We start from the raw sequence: 17,493 nt of genomic DNA on the forward strand, positions 1-17,493 counted from the left end.
AGAGCCGTCCAGGGCCTGACTCAATATCTGGCACACATGGCAAATGTCCGGTGGGCCGCTAGCCGCGAGCACTCCATACCCAATCTGCTGCTGGAGCCCTTAATGGTGTATTAAAATATAATTCTCCATAGTTAACAATCTTTTTTAGGCCATATTATATATTTATATTTTTTATAAAGCTAATAGCAAAAATGGACATTTGATGGGAAAACAGAGAAAAACTACAATTACAGTTGAGTAGAATCTGAATGCCTGTATGGTAATACTTCCCCTTGGTGGTGGTAACTGCTAGAAAGATACCCCCCTTAGTGACCAAAATCGCCAGTTGTTTCTTTCAATCTGTGACAGCTGCCTGAGCAATTCCTCTTTCTAAATTGGCCAACCTGAATTCCATATTGTAAGAGCCTGTACCTATATTTAGCCGGCCAGCTTAAATTGCAGAGACTTTAAGCTTGGTGGAGTTCACAGATCAGCCTTTTCACTGCTTGCCTTGAGAGCTGACAGCGGCTGGGCCTTATTCAGTCCTATCTCAAGCCTCTCCACGAACTTGTAGAAGTAGAACAATGGATCCCACGAAAGATCTAAAAGAAGAACTTCGACTTTACCAATCGACTCTTCTTCAAGATGGCCTCAGAGAGCTTCTTGATGAAAATAAATTTGTTGACTGCTACTTGAAAGCTGGTGACAAAAGCCTTCCTTGCCACCGACTGATTCTTGCTGCTTGTAGCCCCTACTTCCGTGAGTTATTCTTATCCGAGGAAAACGAGGAGAAGAAAAAAAATGTGGATTTAGAGAATGTCGACCCAACTGTCCTGGAATCCATAATTAAATATCTCTACTCTGCTGATATTGAGCTTAATGATGGTAATGTGCAGGATATTTTTGCATTGGCCAGCCGCTTTCAAATCCCATCTGTTTTCACTGTCTGTGTCACTTATCTTCAGAGGAGACTCTCCCCTACTAATTGCCTTGCCATCTTTAGATTGGGTCTTCTTTTGGACTGCCCAAGACTTGCAATAACTGCTCGAGATTACGTTTCTGACCGATTTGCCCAAATATGCAAAGAAGACGACTTTCTGCAGCTTGCCCCACACGAGCTCATTGCTGTAATATCCAACGATGCCTTGAACATCGAAAAGGAAGAGGTCGTTTTTGAGGCTGTGATGAAATGGGCTAGGACGGACAAGGAGAACAAAGTAAAGAGCCTAAATGATGTCTTCGACTGCATTCGATTCCGCTTGATGCCTGAAAAATATTTCAAAGAACATGTGGAAAAAGATGACCTGATCAAAGGTAATCAAGAAATACTAAAAAAAGTCAAGCTTATTAAGGATGCCTATGCTGGCAAGCTACCTGAACCTTCCAAAGTCAATGAAGCTGGTGATGAAGAATTACTTCCTGGATATCTCAATGACATTCCAAGACATGGTATGTTTGTCAAAGATCTGATCCTTATGATTAGCGACACCGCTACAGTGGCCTATGATGCTGTTGAAAATGAATGCTTCTTGGTGGCATTATCCGAGCTGATTCCAAGGAATCATTCCAGCATAGTCTCCAAATCCAACGAAGTCTATGTGATTGGTGGTTTGTACGTCGATGAGGAAAACAAGGATCAGCCTTTGCAGTCATACTTCTTCCAGGTACGTCTCAAAAAGAGGGTGTTTATTGATATGGAAACGTTCTTCTGAATGAACGCTTACAGGTATTCAGCTCCATCTCCTCCAAACCTTTGCCGGTTGGATGCCGGAATGGTAATAATGCACTTTATGGTCTATGTCCAAAGCCCCTAGAGTCTGGAGCAAGTTGGTATAATGTAGAGAACTTCCATTCATTTTGAAATATGAAACCAATATTAAGCACATACGAAGCTTCATTGTACCACAGAGGTGCACACTTCAGGACATCACATAGGAACTAAGGGGGGATTATGCATTTTCCATGGTGTTATTTTCCACATATGTGTGTATTGGTATTTCACGTGTATATAAAGAATTCTGGCAACATATCTCCTAACAAAACTTCTTAAAGTTCACGTGTAACTAGGGAACCAGGGTGTTCCTCACCGAGATACATACTAATGGATCTGAGACCTTTACTTCAGGAGATCCTGAAAGCCTATTGATGGAGTGAGTGGAAGGTCTGGGTAAATGTCTGACAGCTGTCTAAATTCAGTTCTGTAGGGGGCTGCAATTAAAGTTTGGCGTCATACAATTAAGTTTGTAGTGATCTAAGATATCCTAAATTAACCCTACCAAGATTGTGTTCCTAACAGCCAAGCTATTGAGTGGGAGGAATATTTTATTATAATTACTCCCAATATACTTTCAAGCTGGAGAACCAGGAGTTATTTATTCTTAATTTATTCTTCCAAGTATATTTTGAAAGGATAAAATACCACAAAAAAAGGAAAAATTAACCATCTACTATGAATTTTTTAAAAAAATGCATTTAATGCAAGCGTCCAAAATCTGTAGGACCAGTGGGTTCGTTTGCTATGCTATAGAAGTTCTTTTCACATACAAGAATTTTTAGTACATAGGGTTGGCAACACAATACAGGAACATTATTTAACGAGAGGATATACAAGTTCGCCCCGTGGTAAGCATATGGAAAATCAGATTTTAAACATGAATTTATAGATGACTGTAGAAGTTGTGTGTCCGCTTTCACCTCAGCATAATGGAGCTACTATAACATCCATACAACTGCGTTCCTAAGTTCTGGCTCACAATAACTCTGACTATGTGACGATCCCATTAGCACTGGGAATTCACTGTGAAATAAAACATGCATGGCATAGACGTAAGGCTGCCCATAACATAAGACCGAGGGCCGAGTCTCAAGAGCAGACAAAAAAACAATGGGGGAAGAGATGACCCAAATGGCTTTAACCCGCTGTCAAGTTCAGTGTTACTAGCATTATATTCTTCTCCTCCATTGAATGCTAATTACTTAAAACAAATATTGTACAACGAATTCGCACATAGAGGACAGCAGTACTTAAACTCACCACGAAAAATAAGCTATAATTGTTCATGAAAGGTATGTAAAATTGTGGCAAGGGCACAGGGCTGGAATGAGGATAAAAAGGGCGGCTCTGGCACTTTAAGGCAGGCGGCCGCCCTAATGACGTAAGCGCAGTCAATGGCTGGATATAACAGGCCGCATGTAATGTTTATATGTTTACGTCGCGTGCGGTCAATGGGAGAAGCAGATCAGGTGCATACGGAATCATGTCTGGCAGCGGCCCATCAGGCATTTGCCCGAGGTGCCAGGTAGCCAGTCCAGGGTATGAACTATATGGATGTGAGTTTGAGAATTGCCAAGTCTCCCTATGTGAGTCTTCCAAATCAGTAACTGTAATACTCAAGATAATGCTCCGCTCTCCTGCTATGCGCCAACATTAGGTCCACAAAATGGGGTTGTTTACCACATTTTTATTCTGTTTTATTCCTTAAACTCCCCTTTAATCTAGTCATATTTGTAATTTTCATATAATAAAACAGAAATTTAGCATCATCGAGAATTAATTCTCTTTTGCATTTTATCTTGCGATATATATGCTGCCATCGTGTCTTTTATATAGCAATATGAGAAATACCTAAAATATAATGTAAATAAATATAAACAGGACATGATCCAAGAAAAAAAAGTAATACACGTTGTTGTGTTGCTGACATCAGGACCAGTAAATGAATCGCCGGCAGCATTTTGTGACATTTAATGATTGCTGACGTGTGCGTTTTGTACATGTTTCTTTTAGCTGGATAGCATCGCTGGTGAATGGATTGGACTCCCACCTCTACCGTCTGCCAGGTGTCTATTTGGCCTGGGTGAGGCAGACGACTTGATCTATGCCATCGGTGGCAAAGATCTGCAGTCTGAAGAGTCACTGGATTCCGTTTTCTGCTACGATCCTAAGTATGTTCTATATGGTTTCTTCCACACCTGCCACAGTTTAGCATCTCTCACAATGCTGTATTAAAGTTAAATGTCTCCTTTTTAGGGCTGTGGCTTGGAAAGAAGCAAAGAAGTTGCCAATCAAGATATACGGGCATTCTGTAGTGTCACACAATGGGCTGATCTACTGCTTTGGAGGAAAAACAGATGACAAGTAAGTGGTAATTAAGGACTAGTGATATGAGTGTGAGGGACTGCATATTCCCATTAGGTGGCAACACGGTAGGTGGAAGTCATTAATATTCCAAATCACGAGTAAGCAGAAAACAAGTTAGGAATGAGACTGAATGTCATGTCCAATAAAGCGGTGTTGATCGACCATTGTAGCAAATGGAACTTAACTCATGCTTGATCTTTAAAGGCTCTTGTTCTATTTATCTCTATACATCTTCTAATCATTTTAGAATTATTTTAATGTAATTCTTCTTGAATGACATCACAATAAGCAGGGTGAATAAGGAACTCTGTGGGTGGACATGCTGGAAGGTTTAAATGGTCCAGAGCCATAACTAGAGTCAAGACTGCTCATACATACATACCCATGTTCGTAGGGAAGTACACCCGCAGGGTATGTGACAGCAGAAAATCCACACCATTATTGGTTTATTAACAATGAGCAAAAGAGAAAGAAGGCTTCATAAGAAGAACTGCCCTTAGCGACTATATCAGAGTATAAATCAGTATTTTAAATTTCTTTCTATATAGAGATAGAGAATATTATAAACTCTTAACCCTCCGCTATTTCCACATTCTAACCACTGCCTATCTAATAAGATCACAGAGCAACATCTAACTGATATTAGACACAATTTGTTGCCACAACAGAAGCTCATTAGAGACATTGTGATAGAGCCAGTAGCGTGAGTACCTATAATAATAACTGACATTCTAAAATAACAAACAAACAAAAACCCTGTATCTTTCATCTGTGAAATACTGGACATATAATTTAGTATAGGAATGGATTTTGCATAGGAGTGCTCTAGTAGTTTTGTTAAGCTACAGTCCCCATGTTGACATTTAAAGTGTTAGATACATTTTTTATTGTATATCTTAAAATTTATCCATTTAGATCCAAAACCGTATTTACAGGTTTTAGTTTTGGGGGGGGGGTATTTACTTTTTTAATTAATATAGTAAATGCAGAATTATCACTGGGGATTTTTTTAAAAAAATACACCATTTGCCATTTGTCTGAGAGCCTTGTTGTTCAGCCTACATGTAGCACCTGTTACCGCACCATCTGAATTGAAAAGGGTATTTGCCATTTTAAGCCTCCAGCCGATCTCAGCGGGTGCCTTGTAGACTCTGTCAAACACAACTCAGTTGCTGCACCTGTCAAGAGTCTGAAATCCGAGAACATTCATGCCCCCCCATCTTAAACGTTTAAATCCCGGGCAGCACTGCATACTAACGGAGATTGTTTAACCCATTAAATGTCAGAGGTGTGATACATTAGGTAGCCAAATTTGCTGACAGCTGCCAAAGGAACTATGGAGAAATGTGCACGCCATTATAAACTGAAGTTCCAAACGCACAATAAACTAAATCACACCTTGGCTGGGGGTCTCTTTAGTTATTGTGTTATCCTAAATTTGGGATTTAAATAATAGCCCCCCCCTTACCGTTTTCACCATACTCTAAAGTGGAATGGTCTCTTATGGGAATGTTACAATACTTAAGATTGTCAGGATGAACTATAGAGAAACCTCACTACATACATAGACAACGCATTGGTTCTAGATTCTAGGAGTGGACATAATCAAGAAAAAATATCTCCCTTTATGTGTAAAAAATGAATTAAAAAAAACTTCACATTAAGGTTTTGAGAATAGACTGTAGCAAGCTGTTTCGGGCCCCAAAATTAAGATGCGTCTTATACATGGGGAAATACGGTATGTAGTGCTGTCAAATATGTTCCTTTTGTAATATTAGATTTTATTTGGCGCCCACTTGAAATAATCCGATCTGAGATTATGACTTTTTTTAATAGGAAATGTACCGGACGAATGTTTGTATTTAACCCAAAGAAAGGAGACTGGAAAGACCTTCCACCCATGAGAACAGCTCGTTCCATGTTTGGGGCAACAATACATAATGGCAAGATCTTTGTAGCCGGAGGTGTCACTGAAGAAGGTCTAACCGCATCAGTTGAAGCGTATGATATTGCAACCAACAAGTGAGTATATTTGAAGTTTTTTTAATAAAAGTAACTGTATTTTAAGTTGATTGCAATAATTACCTATTGAACTTTCTTTCTCTAGACTTTGGTGCATAGTGCACAAAGCATTTGGCTTCCTCACATTCATTTGATGGCAATAACTAAATATATTTGTTCACTTTTTTTTTTAAGGTGGGAGACGATTTCAGAATTCCCCCAGGAGAGAAGTTCAATTAACATGACGACTCTAGCCGGGTCTTTGTATGCAATCGGAGGCTTTGCTATGGTTCAGCTCGAATCCCAGGAATTTGCACCATCGGAAGTCACTGATGTGTGGAAGTAAGTGGAGATCTTTTTTAAAAAAGTGGATCTATGAATTTTACATTTAGAACTCCGATTCACTTATAGACGAAAAGTGCTGTTCCAAATGATTATTTAGGGCTCTGACTTTGTATACATGTTACAGAAATGCAATAGCTTGGTATATGTAATAGAAACCCTACTCATGTTCCATTGGAGTCAGGGGTAGTTCTAAATTTTAAGGGGATCAAGCAATATTATTTATGGAGCCCTTACCTGTAATTCAATTAATTAAAAGAAAATAAAAAACTGTCTCTTCTTCTGGGTGCCTGAAATGTTGGTGGGTTATAGGTATACCTTAAATCAATGGGGCTTCTATGCTGCTGCTTAACCTTCTTACATGATAGCATCAGCTCTGATCGAAGCGACCATATTAATCCCGATTAATTCCAGGCAATAATTGTAAGATGTCAGCTTCCGTGGGGTAAAATAGTTCATTGCCTTACTAATTTAATGTAGTTATGCTACCTCTAATCTTATTTCTACCATATACCATTGAGTTAAGGTCTGAAGCTGACACTTACAGGAGATGTTCCTAAAATAGTCCTCTTGACCCAAAACAATGCAAGAAAAATAAATTGCTTGAAATGTGAATTGTACTATAAGCTTTATCATTAGAATAAGCCTTTTAATAGTTTTGATTTTAGGAATAATTAAGGATGTGGAGAGAATTATATAAAATATTATAGTGCAACAAAATCTACAAAACCCGGAATTTTCATACGTTGCATCAAGACAGATTGGATTGTATATTGGATTGGATTGTAGTAACAGTTCTTAATGAATTCCTACTCGCTTTCTTCTCAGGTTTGAGGATGACAAAAAAGAATGGAGCGGAATGTTAAAAGAAATCAGATACGCTTCTGGAGCCACCTGTCTTCAGACACGCCTCAACCTTTTTAAACTTACAAAGTTATAAGTGTACACTTAAAGTTTACAGAAAAATGCGTTGTCCTTTGTTTTTGTCACTGCTACTTGTTCAAGAATAAAACAAAAGTTGTACAGAAATTTATAGCTAAAAGAATAAAACTGTTGACTTCCATACATCGTGGACAAACAAAATCTCCGTTCTTGGGTTGGAGTGGTGTGCGGGTCTTGAGTATAGATAATAGGTTTGGAATATAAAAATGTAGTAGGGGCAGACTTACAAGAGCCAATATTTAATAACCATGTTCTATATATAAATAAATACATACATGTGAGTGTATGATTTTTTTATAGATTATGTTTTCCACTGATTTTTACACCAGAGGGCCTACAGAACCCAAGACCTAGTTGAGCCCACCTTGTCATGAAGGGAGAAGTGTTAGCTGGAACTAAGAAGGGCTGAAGCAGCTCCTTTAGGGGTCCGCATCTACAGCCACAGGGGTCCGCATCCACAAGGACACGTGCAATGACCCGTGCTGGCAGTTGGCCTTGAACACAGAATTATTGAGCTGGGATGTACTCTGGCTCATGGTTTCTATAACTTATTAGACTGTTTATGAAAATAAGATGGGCAGATTCATAAAACGGATTACAATTCATATTATAATTATTTCCCATTAAAAGTTACTATTTTTAAGCAACAGTCACAATCATGGTATGAATAAATGACTAGAACGTGTTATTTTGGTGTCAAGGGGTAAAATATGGATAAAACGTCACCTGGGAAATCTGTGCTATATGTCCTATCTCTCCCAAATTTTCACCCTCACACATTCTAAAGTTTTGATTTCTATATACAAAATGCAATGATTTGTTTAGAGGTGGGGGTCTTGGTTTCAGCAAGATTTTAGAGATCAAAGTAAACAAACAGATGTAAGTATGTAGGGGGGGACCTAAAAAGGATTACTGAGAGGCTGCTAAAATCATTTTGGAAAAAATATTTTTATTGAAAATAAAATATAAATACATTCTATAAAAAAGCATTATAAGTCATCAAATAGTTTCTTCCTTAAGTAGTCCTTCCAGGCATCTTTTGTGGACAGCTCCATTGAGTTCCACTCCAAGCTAGAAATCTGAAAAATGCACATAATCAGTAATTAGAACAATACAATATATTTTCCATGTATTAGCTCAGAAATCTCCATAAGACATATGACTCGTGTGCCTCAAATGCCCTTTTTAGGGGGACATGGGAGGCAAGGAAGAGGGGCTTAGTTCTAGCCCTGCTGATTTCAGACGCTCTTTCAAGCACCTCTCTCCTGATTGTCTTTGTGCCTAGGTGTGTCTGAATGCAAATGCTGCCTTTTGTAATATATTTGACAACCCTTCAAATATTTTATTATAACACAGATTTACAATTATGCTTCATTAGCTAAATTGTTATATTTCATAAAAGAATTTTGATTCAGCCATTTTCTAAACTCCTTGACAGATCTTACAGCGCTGGCATGAAGCAGTATAAAATATTTTTAACTAAAATAAAAAGACTAACTATAGAAGATATCTAAAGAGGATCACCCACCAGAACAATGCTTTGCCCATTACCTGAACTACATGGTAACCCAAAATCTCCAGATGCCTCTTCTTCATGGCATATTCTCCTTTAATATGCGAAGAGTTTTTGCAGAATGCCTTTGAATCAAGAAACTCCACTGCTATTCTGTTAAGAATCAAAACAATGATCTTTCACTTCTGCACGCAATTTTGTGTACATTTTAAAGTAGACAGACTTTTCCCAATTGCCCTTATCGGTAGGCCAATGACGGCAGCCACCAGGGGCGCAACATGAAACAAAAAGTGACTTCACCAAGCAAAACGTCCCACAATGCCACATAAGCCACCAGTTTTTTTTTCACTTATTGGTAGTGGATTATCCACTGGGAATTTCTACCAACTTTGTCCCTAAACAGCTTGTCAGTGCCATCTTAGCCCCCAAAGAGCCTTTCTGTGTCATCTTTGTCCCCAAACAGCTCGTCAGTGCCATCTTAGCCCCCAAAGAGCCTGTGTCATCTTTGTCCCCAAACAGCTTGTCAGTGCCATCTTAGACCCCAAAGAGCCTGATTCATCTTTGTCCCCAAACAGCTTGCATGTGCCATCTGAGCCCCCCCCCGTGAATGTTTTTTCTTTTTCTATATTAAGCACAGCAGCTGATAGCTCAACACAATTTTAACTGACCTTTGAGCCCCAGGCGGTAGGGACTTTGTTTCCAATAACTGATTATCTGGTCCCCATTGCATCTTTGACAAATCAGCAGAAAGCTGGTCCATGTAAGGAATTGGTCTTTTCTTTTTATCCAATATGCATTCAAAATCTGAAGAGAAAACAAAAGAAAACTACTATGTTACAACTTAGTAGAGAACCCCCCCCTTCCAAAAAAAAGTAAAAAGGACATTTTATTTGGAGTATATTCTAAACCAAGAGTTGCAGGTCAGATTAAACTTTTCACTGACTATTCAACTCCAAGCGGATGAATTAAATACAAATAGTTCATAAAAACTAAACGATGATTATATTAAATAACTCAGTAATTTTTGCATAATCTACATTAGTGTTATTTTTATAACAATCATTGCTGTTCACAACAGATACAACCCTATTCCTCTTTGCTAAGGCCATGTCCACGGCCAAATAACAACAATGGAGAGTAACCCTTATATCTTACCTATAGAATGATAGTAAGGGGTCATCACAGATACTTTAACATAGTTTAATCCTCCAAGAATCTCTCCCAGAAACTGGTGGATCTGCCTCTGCACCGAATTTATGCTTCCGCTCACTGCAGGGAGAGGTCATGACAAAATTTGAGACAAAAAAACACAAACGTGTAAGCCTAAAAATACTAAAAAAGAAAATATTCTTCAAAAGCAAGAGACCTTGTGAGCTACAAGAAAGTGTGAGTCCCTGCACACCCCTGTAACTTTTAAAGGGTAAAGAGCAGCCATTTATTTTGGAGACCATTTGGAAGAGACATGTTTCTCAGTAGCATTGCCCTGATCTGACAGGTTCGTCTTTTAAAGTTGGTTAAGTCAAGAGGATCGAATTAATGCAAAGAAAGAAATGGCAACACAACTAAACTAAAAGGGGAGGAAGACACCTGAAGAAGGATACAGTTGGTCTGATAACAGATTGAACCCTCTATTTTAAAGCACAGCAAAAAGATTAACATGTAACCGGGAATTGTCTCACCTCGGTGCTGAACCTGCTGACAGTACTGATCATGGAACCATGGGATCTGGTATTCAGGGCACTCGAGACACACCGCACGATTTAACTGCATCAGCCGGAGCCGGATCCTAATATTTAACGCAGACGGAAGGGCTGAAATCAAGCAAGATGCAAGTCATTAAAATGCTGTATCTATAGATACAGAGTAGATGTGATCTGGGAAATACACCATAGAAACGAGGATATTTTTGCTTTAATAATGCGTGTGTGAGAGCTGCATCGAAAATGTCTTCAATATTAGAATTCAAAAAATTCTAGCAGCCTGCTTTGAATCTCGTAAATGTAGTGTCCTTGTTCACTCACGTGCAAAATGACGTTAGAAAAATATACAAAATGAGCTGCCGTAACATGTCTGTAAACATTCTTCTTTTAAAAAAATAAAATAAATTAAATTAAAAAAAAAACTACATCAGATCTAGTGTGTGTTTAAATAAAACAAAAGTATACTATACAGCTCTAACACGAACGGGGTTGTTAAAGAAAAAAATTGAAAGGATAAAGAAGAATAAAATGTAACCCCTACTTTCTAACTGCGCATCCAGTCTGCTCAGGAAATCGATGTTGAATAAAGCTTTTATTAGCTCCTCCGGAAAATATTCTGCAACGGCCAAGGCATAGCCGATCAGCACCAAAAGGTGAGGGTCTATGGCATCTGTATAGAGAAAAATAAAGATAAAATATTTTATTTTTTTACTGTATTAACGTCTACCACTTCTGCTGGAAGATTGTTCCATTTATCCATCACCCTACCGGTGAAGTACAACATCTTTACATTACATCTAAGCCTGTGACCTCTTGTCTGAACATTTCGACTCCTTTGAAGTATACTTAATATAGGGAAAAATATAAATGCTCAAAAGATATTAACAACTAAGATAATGATCATAAAACTTAAAAAAAGTACATTATTACAAAGCATTACAGAAAGCTAGTGGATGCATGCCTGTGTAGCAAGGATTACAGGCAGTAGAAAAAGGCAGAAGCCAATTTATAGACCACTGTATTGATCCAATCTTTTACCATGTTGGACCAATAAACGGTATTACCTTCATCTTCTCGTTGACCGATATGGCTACATCCATTTCCTTATTATACATGGTGGGAAATGGATGAGCCAAACTGTTCCTTACATTTCTAGCATCACGTTCTTCCATCGTATAAATTAACAAACTGCAGTGAAATTAATGGACCAAGTCGAGTCTCTTATTAAGATCGAGTATTCTTACTTATTCATAAAATGAAGCCATACTTACTGATGTGAGGCAGGAAATGTTGAATGCATGTTTCAAAGAACTCCTCTCCTTGAGGAGGATCGTAATTCAGTACAATAAAAGGAAGCAGAATTGCATACATCGCAGAGTAATGGATCTAAAAAGAAAAAAATACAAAAGTAAAATACTTGTTTTCTTGCTTTCAAAAATTATGTTTTTATTTTAAACATGATGATTGTATTAAAAGGGTCAGAGCAATAATTAAAGGGACTTTCAAGTAGCGAAATAATGAAAACTTGCACCCATATCACACGTAAAGCATCTGAGCGCAAGCAGAATGTTCCTCAGGTTCAGGCCGATTTCCCATTACATTTATTAAACTGGGGAACAAAAAGGATAACACGGAGTGGACCGATAACCACTAAACAAGAACCTAAAGCAGGGGTGTCCAACCCACGGCCCTCCAGCTGCTGCAAGACTACATCTCCCATACGTCTCAGCCTGCTTCTTAGCTCAAAGAGCATTGTGGGAGATGTAGTCCTCCAGCAGCTGGAGGGCCGCAGGTTGGACTCCCCTGACCTAAAGCCTACAACATGGTATAGTGAACATTTCAGAACTTTTACTTACCTTGGCAATATTCTCCACTGTCACAGAGGCGATTTTGTTAAGCAGAGGGGTACAAAGGCAGTTGGTTCGTGTAATAAACAGCGCAATATCCGTCACGTTTCTGAAGGTAACCTGATCTAATAACCGCTCAAAGGAATTTATAGTTTCTTTCAAAAGCACTTCTTCCAGCCAGTCGCCGGTCATGTACTTCAGTTCTTCCAGAAGAAGGTCAACGTTGTCTATCTTCTGGATTCTTTCAAGCCCGCAGGCATTTAATTCTTTTAGGAGGCCGCCGTATGCTACCGATGGATTGTAATGAGACAGCTTGTCTGTCCGCACCCATTTTATGATTGCAAGCGCTAAGGCGCTTAGGTCACTGAGGCTGCATTGGGGCAGAATAGATTCCACTTTAGAAATGATCTGTTCATCTACTCTAGGAGAGGGCAGTATAGTGAGGACCCGGGTCAACATTGCCACATCACACGGGATGAAGCGGTTTTTTAAATGGCTGTGAAAACGGAAATAAAAGAAAAAAAAAACGCAGGTTTCAAAATGGCCCACAATGTATGCATATTTGGGAATGCAAAACAGATTATATACATTAACCATTGATAAACTGGGATTTGGTTTATGAAAATAGACACTTCATGCACGTTAATAAATTATAAAATTTACTATCCCTACGGATTCTTCCAACCCTGATGCACAATATCTTAACACTACAATCTAAATATACGGGAATTAACAGAAACACATTGTGGGCTACGTAGTAAGAGAATTCTGGGATGTTTCAATCACTATTTTCACTATTTGTATATAATTCCTAGTGGTTTTAAGACAATAGATATTCTTCGCATCATGTCACATAACAGGTAATAACACATATAAAAATCACCTTATCAGAAGCTTCTGCAGCTGTGTAAATACTTCTGGGGTTTGGCAGCGCATCACCACCAAAGCTTGTGTTACTTTAGCCAACTCTACCGGTCTATAGGTATTCAAACACCGATGCAAGAGTGATGCAATCCTGTAGGGGAAACGTAAAAAATATATATAAAAGAAAAATTATATTTTTGTAGGCAAAAAAAAAAGTGTAAATATGAACTCGTCTCACGCGCTCCCTATTTTTTATGACCCAAAATAACGCATATTACTTCTGTATGAGGAGAGCGTTTCTGCATTCCATTTCTTCCATTGTTCCAAGAACAGCCAAAATCTGCTGAGGGCTCATTTTATCAACCAATTTCAAGGCATCTTCTTCAAGTCTGCGGAACCAAACGGGAAAAGGTCAAAAGTTACATGATTGTACAGAGAATGGAATATAAGTAACTAGATTTGAAAACATATCATGCTTGGACCGGGACTGTCAAATATATATATATATATATATATATATATATATATATATATATATATATATATATATATATATCAGGAACTAAAAATATATATTAATCATAGAAATGGAGAATCGGGCAGCATTTCATCTGTCTGCTTTTTATGTTGTAAAGACTCTAATCAGTCCTTGGTGTTGCCTTAGATTAGGGATAGTCATATGTCTACTCTATGCATGTTTAAAGTTCCTTACTGTACTACTTCTGCTGGGCAGCAGTTCCGCTTACCCACCCTCCTGTCAGTTAAGTAAACCTTAATCTAATTATATACAACCCTCTAGTTTTAGATGATGACCTCGTCATCTAAAATGTCCTCTCTTTTTAGATTAAAGCCCAAGCATTTTAGGAGGCCATACTAAACTCAATTTTAGCACAAAAAGAGCCTCACATAGATACAGCATTTTAAATGTCAATAGCAGTTTTTATCTTAAAAGGAGAATAATCATAGATGGAAAAGCTTACTTTTCTCTGGTCTCTTGTCCTGCCATAGGTCCTAGGGTAGCAAACAGTTTTGTAAAGCTAGCAGTGTCACTGCACTGGTCCATCGACTCAATCAACCGTGCCTTTGCCAACACTCGAAACTCTGAGTTGTGGAACTGTAAAGACTGATACAAGCCAATAATGATACATAAGATTTCTGGGTCCATTAGACTAATGCTTTGAATTAACTTTTGATTGCATTTTTCCAGCAGCGGCCTGTGTGTGTATTTAACATTCCTGAGGAACTGCACAATCCTCCGCAGGTGATTGAAGTGAGAGACGTCCAATGTTTCGACGAGAGAGTCTGCTTTTTCTATAAGTCGATCCCGTAGTCTCGGAGAGATGACCGAGCTCACGCTGACCATTAAACTGGAGAGGATTCTGGGCACAAAAGAGAGTTTATTATACAGCTGCAAGCGTGTTTTTTAACCACTTCTAATAATTTTACTGTTTCGCTTAAATTGAACAAAAGGAAACAAAAAAAATACCTTGCATCTTCCAGATCATCCAGTATCCTGTCCACAATGCTAGCTATCTGCCCTGTTACTGGACTTGTATTCATATGTTGCTCTGTGAGGCAAACTGCAAATTTTGACAGTGCTTTGGGGTTCAAACTAAGCAAGAAAAACATAAATTACCATCAGAAATATAAAAAAAAATCCAAACCCATTATTAAAGACAAATAAGTATTACACTTGTTATGATGACATAAAATGTCTAAAAAAACATACATATATACATTTATAAAACTTGTTTGCGGATGTGGCTATGAAATGTAAGTAAGTGGAACAGCACCTTTAAATTATATTCTATGTAGGAGAAGGTGTAGTTATCTTGATGGCTGTGTAAAGTGGTCCATCTACGTGTATGCGACACAATCATTGTTGAAGCCAGAGTAGGCTTCCACCTCTACTTACTTTTCTAGTCTCTTCCAACCTTCAACCACCAGCTGTTGCACCAAAGAATCGTGGTCCTCAACGTTAAACCTTAAAAACAAATGTAACAAAATCCTATTCAATGTGTGATCACTGCTAGGATAAAACCACAGAGAAGATGAGGTCTGGATACTCACCTTATCATGTTGTACAATGTTTCTACCAGGTCATTGTCATCCATTAAATCAATTTTATTTTCTGCTAAAATCCGAAGGGCAATAAACTCAGGGTGACTCCTGATGTGATCGACAGTTCTCAGCATCGTGGGTTTCTCTTTCTGAAACCGCCACAGTAGGTTGATTGCACGACCCACATGAGTGACTGAAAGCTTAGCTTTGTTGTTCCCGACCAACTGAAGAACTTGATCTTCACCCGTGCAAGTCTCCAACTGATCAAGCAAGGGGTCTACACTCATACAGCGCACTTGCAACAACCTCAGCGGAAGACGGTGTCTAAGGATACAACGAAGCATGTCTGTGGTTCCAAGAGCAAATCCCAGGAGACACCACAAAATCCTTCATTCATTCATTCATTCATTGACCTGTAAGTTGTCCATGCCAAAAATACTTCATTGACTTTCTATTATTTCCATAATTAAAATTTGGCACCTGCAAACAAACAAAAAATGTAAGAGGGAGTTGAAGATGAGATTCTTTTAATGTGAAATGCTATATGGTTAACAGTAATGTTATATGCGATGTCAAGGGCCAAACTGCTATAGCAAATGAGATGCATGTTTTTTTCATATAGACTAGTAGCGGGTGATGGGACAAGCATACCTCCGATCTTATAAACTGATAACAAGAGACAATTGGCAGAGTGGCCAGTAACTTCAGCGGACTTCATCACCCATTGACAGTTACTTGTATAGATGACTTAGAAAAATAAAGCATTTGATTTGCACAAAATAGCATTATTTTTACTCAGCTTATATACGCTAGTTTTATTGCCGTACTGTGATAAGTTCATTCATACACATTGGAAAAATGTAAACTGCTAGAGAACAGGGGCATAACGGTAGGAAAAACCCACCACATTTATTCTTAGTGGTCCTAGCATTTGATGTCACTTCCTGGTACACACCGCAGGGATGGTGTCATAGATTCACAGTGTTGTTTATTTGCTACTGACAAAGGGGGTATATTCAATATATTAGCGCTTGTTGAAAGCTGGATCTCCTACCAATGCCGTTGATGGCTGTACGGCGGCATTAACGTAGAATTTAACATCAGGTAAGAACCATTCAGCCCATAACGTTCTGCCTATTCCATGCTTGTGTAGCGTCTCTTACTGCATTAGCCTCAACCAATTCTGATGGGAGGCTGTTCCACTTATCTACCACCCTCTCAGTAACAAAACTTCCTTAGGTTACATCTAAACCTCTTACCCGGCAGTCTTTATTGTATGGCCTCTTCTTCTAATATTTCTCCTTTGAAATAAACGTCCCGCATGCACCTTGTTAAATTCCTTAGGGTATTTAAAGGGTTCTATCATATCTTGCCTCTCTCTTCTTCCTTCCAAGCTACACATATTATATATTACATACAAATATATGACTCCAGGGGACAGTCCTCTCAGACCAGACAGATTTCGATTCTCTGTTACTGTCCCTGCAAATGTGCCTGATTCTCTCTTAAGACCACAAACACACACACCATTAAATAAATTAATAACCAGAACACAATTTAAAAAAAAATAACATATAACGACAAAAGCGACTCATTGAGTCAACAAGCTTAACAGAAAATATATAAATTACTTAAAATAATACGTAAAATAAAACCATCTAACCCATGTGATAACCTACTGGCAGGTCAAACACTTCCTGGCGCATCCGTGACATCATTCTGTAACCCGTCGCGCATTGTTATAAACAATAGAGACAGAACATAATATGGTAACATTATGTAATTGTTTTATAAAAAAGGTTTATTTGGTGGGCATTAAACACGGACGCTACGTTTTATTTTATGTTATTGCTCTCCAGCAAAATGTACCCTCTCTTATCCGATAGAAAACAAAAACTATACGGCTTATGTCTCTAGATATAAAACTCTACACTACCGGATGACGCTGATATAATGCGCCTGGTAAATTACGTCGTCTCTAAAGCCTTATCTCAACCGAAAAAGTATGCTTTATCAAAAATGTGCCGTTGTAACACTACATCGTTGATTCAAATGCAGATGTGTTGGAATAACGAAAGAGAATAGCACAGAGCAAACAAAGCT

General features: G+C 38.4%; 2 protein-coding genes across 2 annotated transcripts; one reads left to right on the forward strand and one right to left on the reverse strand.

The window, feature by feature from the left end:
* Positions 1-472: 472 nt before the first annotated feature.
* Positions 473-7,528, forward strand: KLHL41 (kelch like family member 41). The gene is made up of 6 exons (XM_053471501.1): positions 473-1,643; positions 3,767-3,924; positions 4,010-4,117; positions 5,957-6,142; positions 6,317-6,463; positions 7,292-7,528. The coding sequence occupies exons 1-6, from the start codon at positions 564-566 to the stop codon at positions 7,401-7,403; spliced, it is 1,791 nt and encodes a 596-aa protein (XP_053327476.1). The 5' UTR covers positions 473-563; the 3' UTR covers positions 7,404-7,528.
* Positions 7,529-8,334: 806 nt separating this feature from the next.
* On the reverse strand, positions 8,335-17,144 carry FASTKD1 (FAST kinase domains 1). Its single transcript, XM_053471138.1, has 15 exons — positions 17,070-17,144; positions 15,400-15,870; positions 15,245-15,313; positions 14,816-14,941; positions 14,310-14,708; positions 13,608-13,718; positions 13,349-13,480; positions 12,475-12,961; positions 11,890-12,004; positions 11,160-11,288; positions 10,598-10,729; positions 10,074-10,187; positions 9,587-9,722; positions 8,957-9,071; positions 8,335-8,484 (listed from the first exon to the last, which is right to left on the reverse strand). Exons 2-15 carry the CDS (start codon positions 15,732-15,734, stop codon positions 8,395-8,397), a joined length of 2,490 nt encoding a protein of 829 aa, XP_053327113.1. The 5' UTR covers positions 15,735-15,870; positions 17,070-17,144; the 3' UTR covers positions 8,335-8,394.
* Between the last annotated feature and the right edge of the window lie 349 nt (positions 17,145-17,493).

The sequence above is a fragment of the Spea bombifrons genome, chromosome 7 (assembly GCF_027358695.1).
Source record: "Spea bombifrons isolate aSpeBom1 chromosome 7, aSpeBom1.2.pri, whole genome shotgun sequence".
Taxonomy (NCBI): domain Eukaryota; kingdom Metazoa; phylum Chordata; class Amphibia; order Anura; family Pelobatidae; genus Spea; species Spea bombifrons.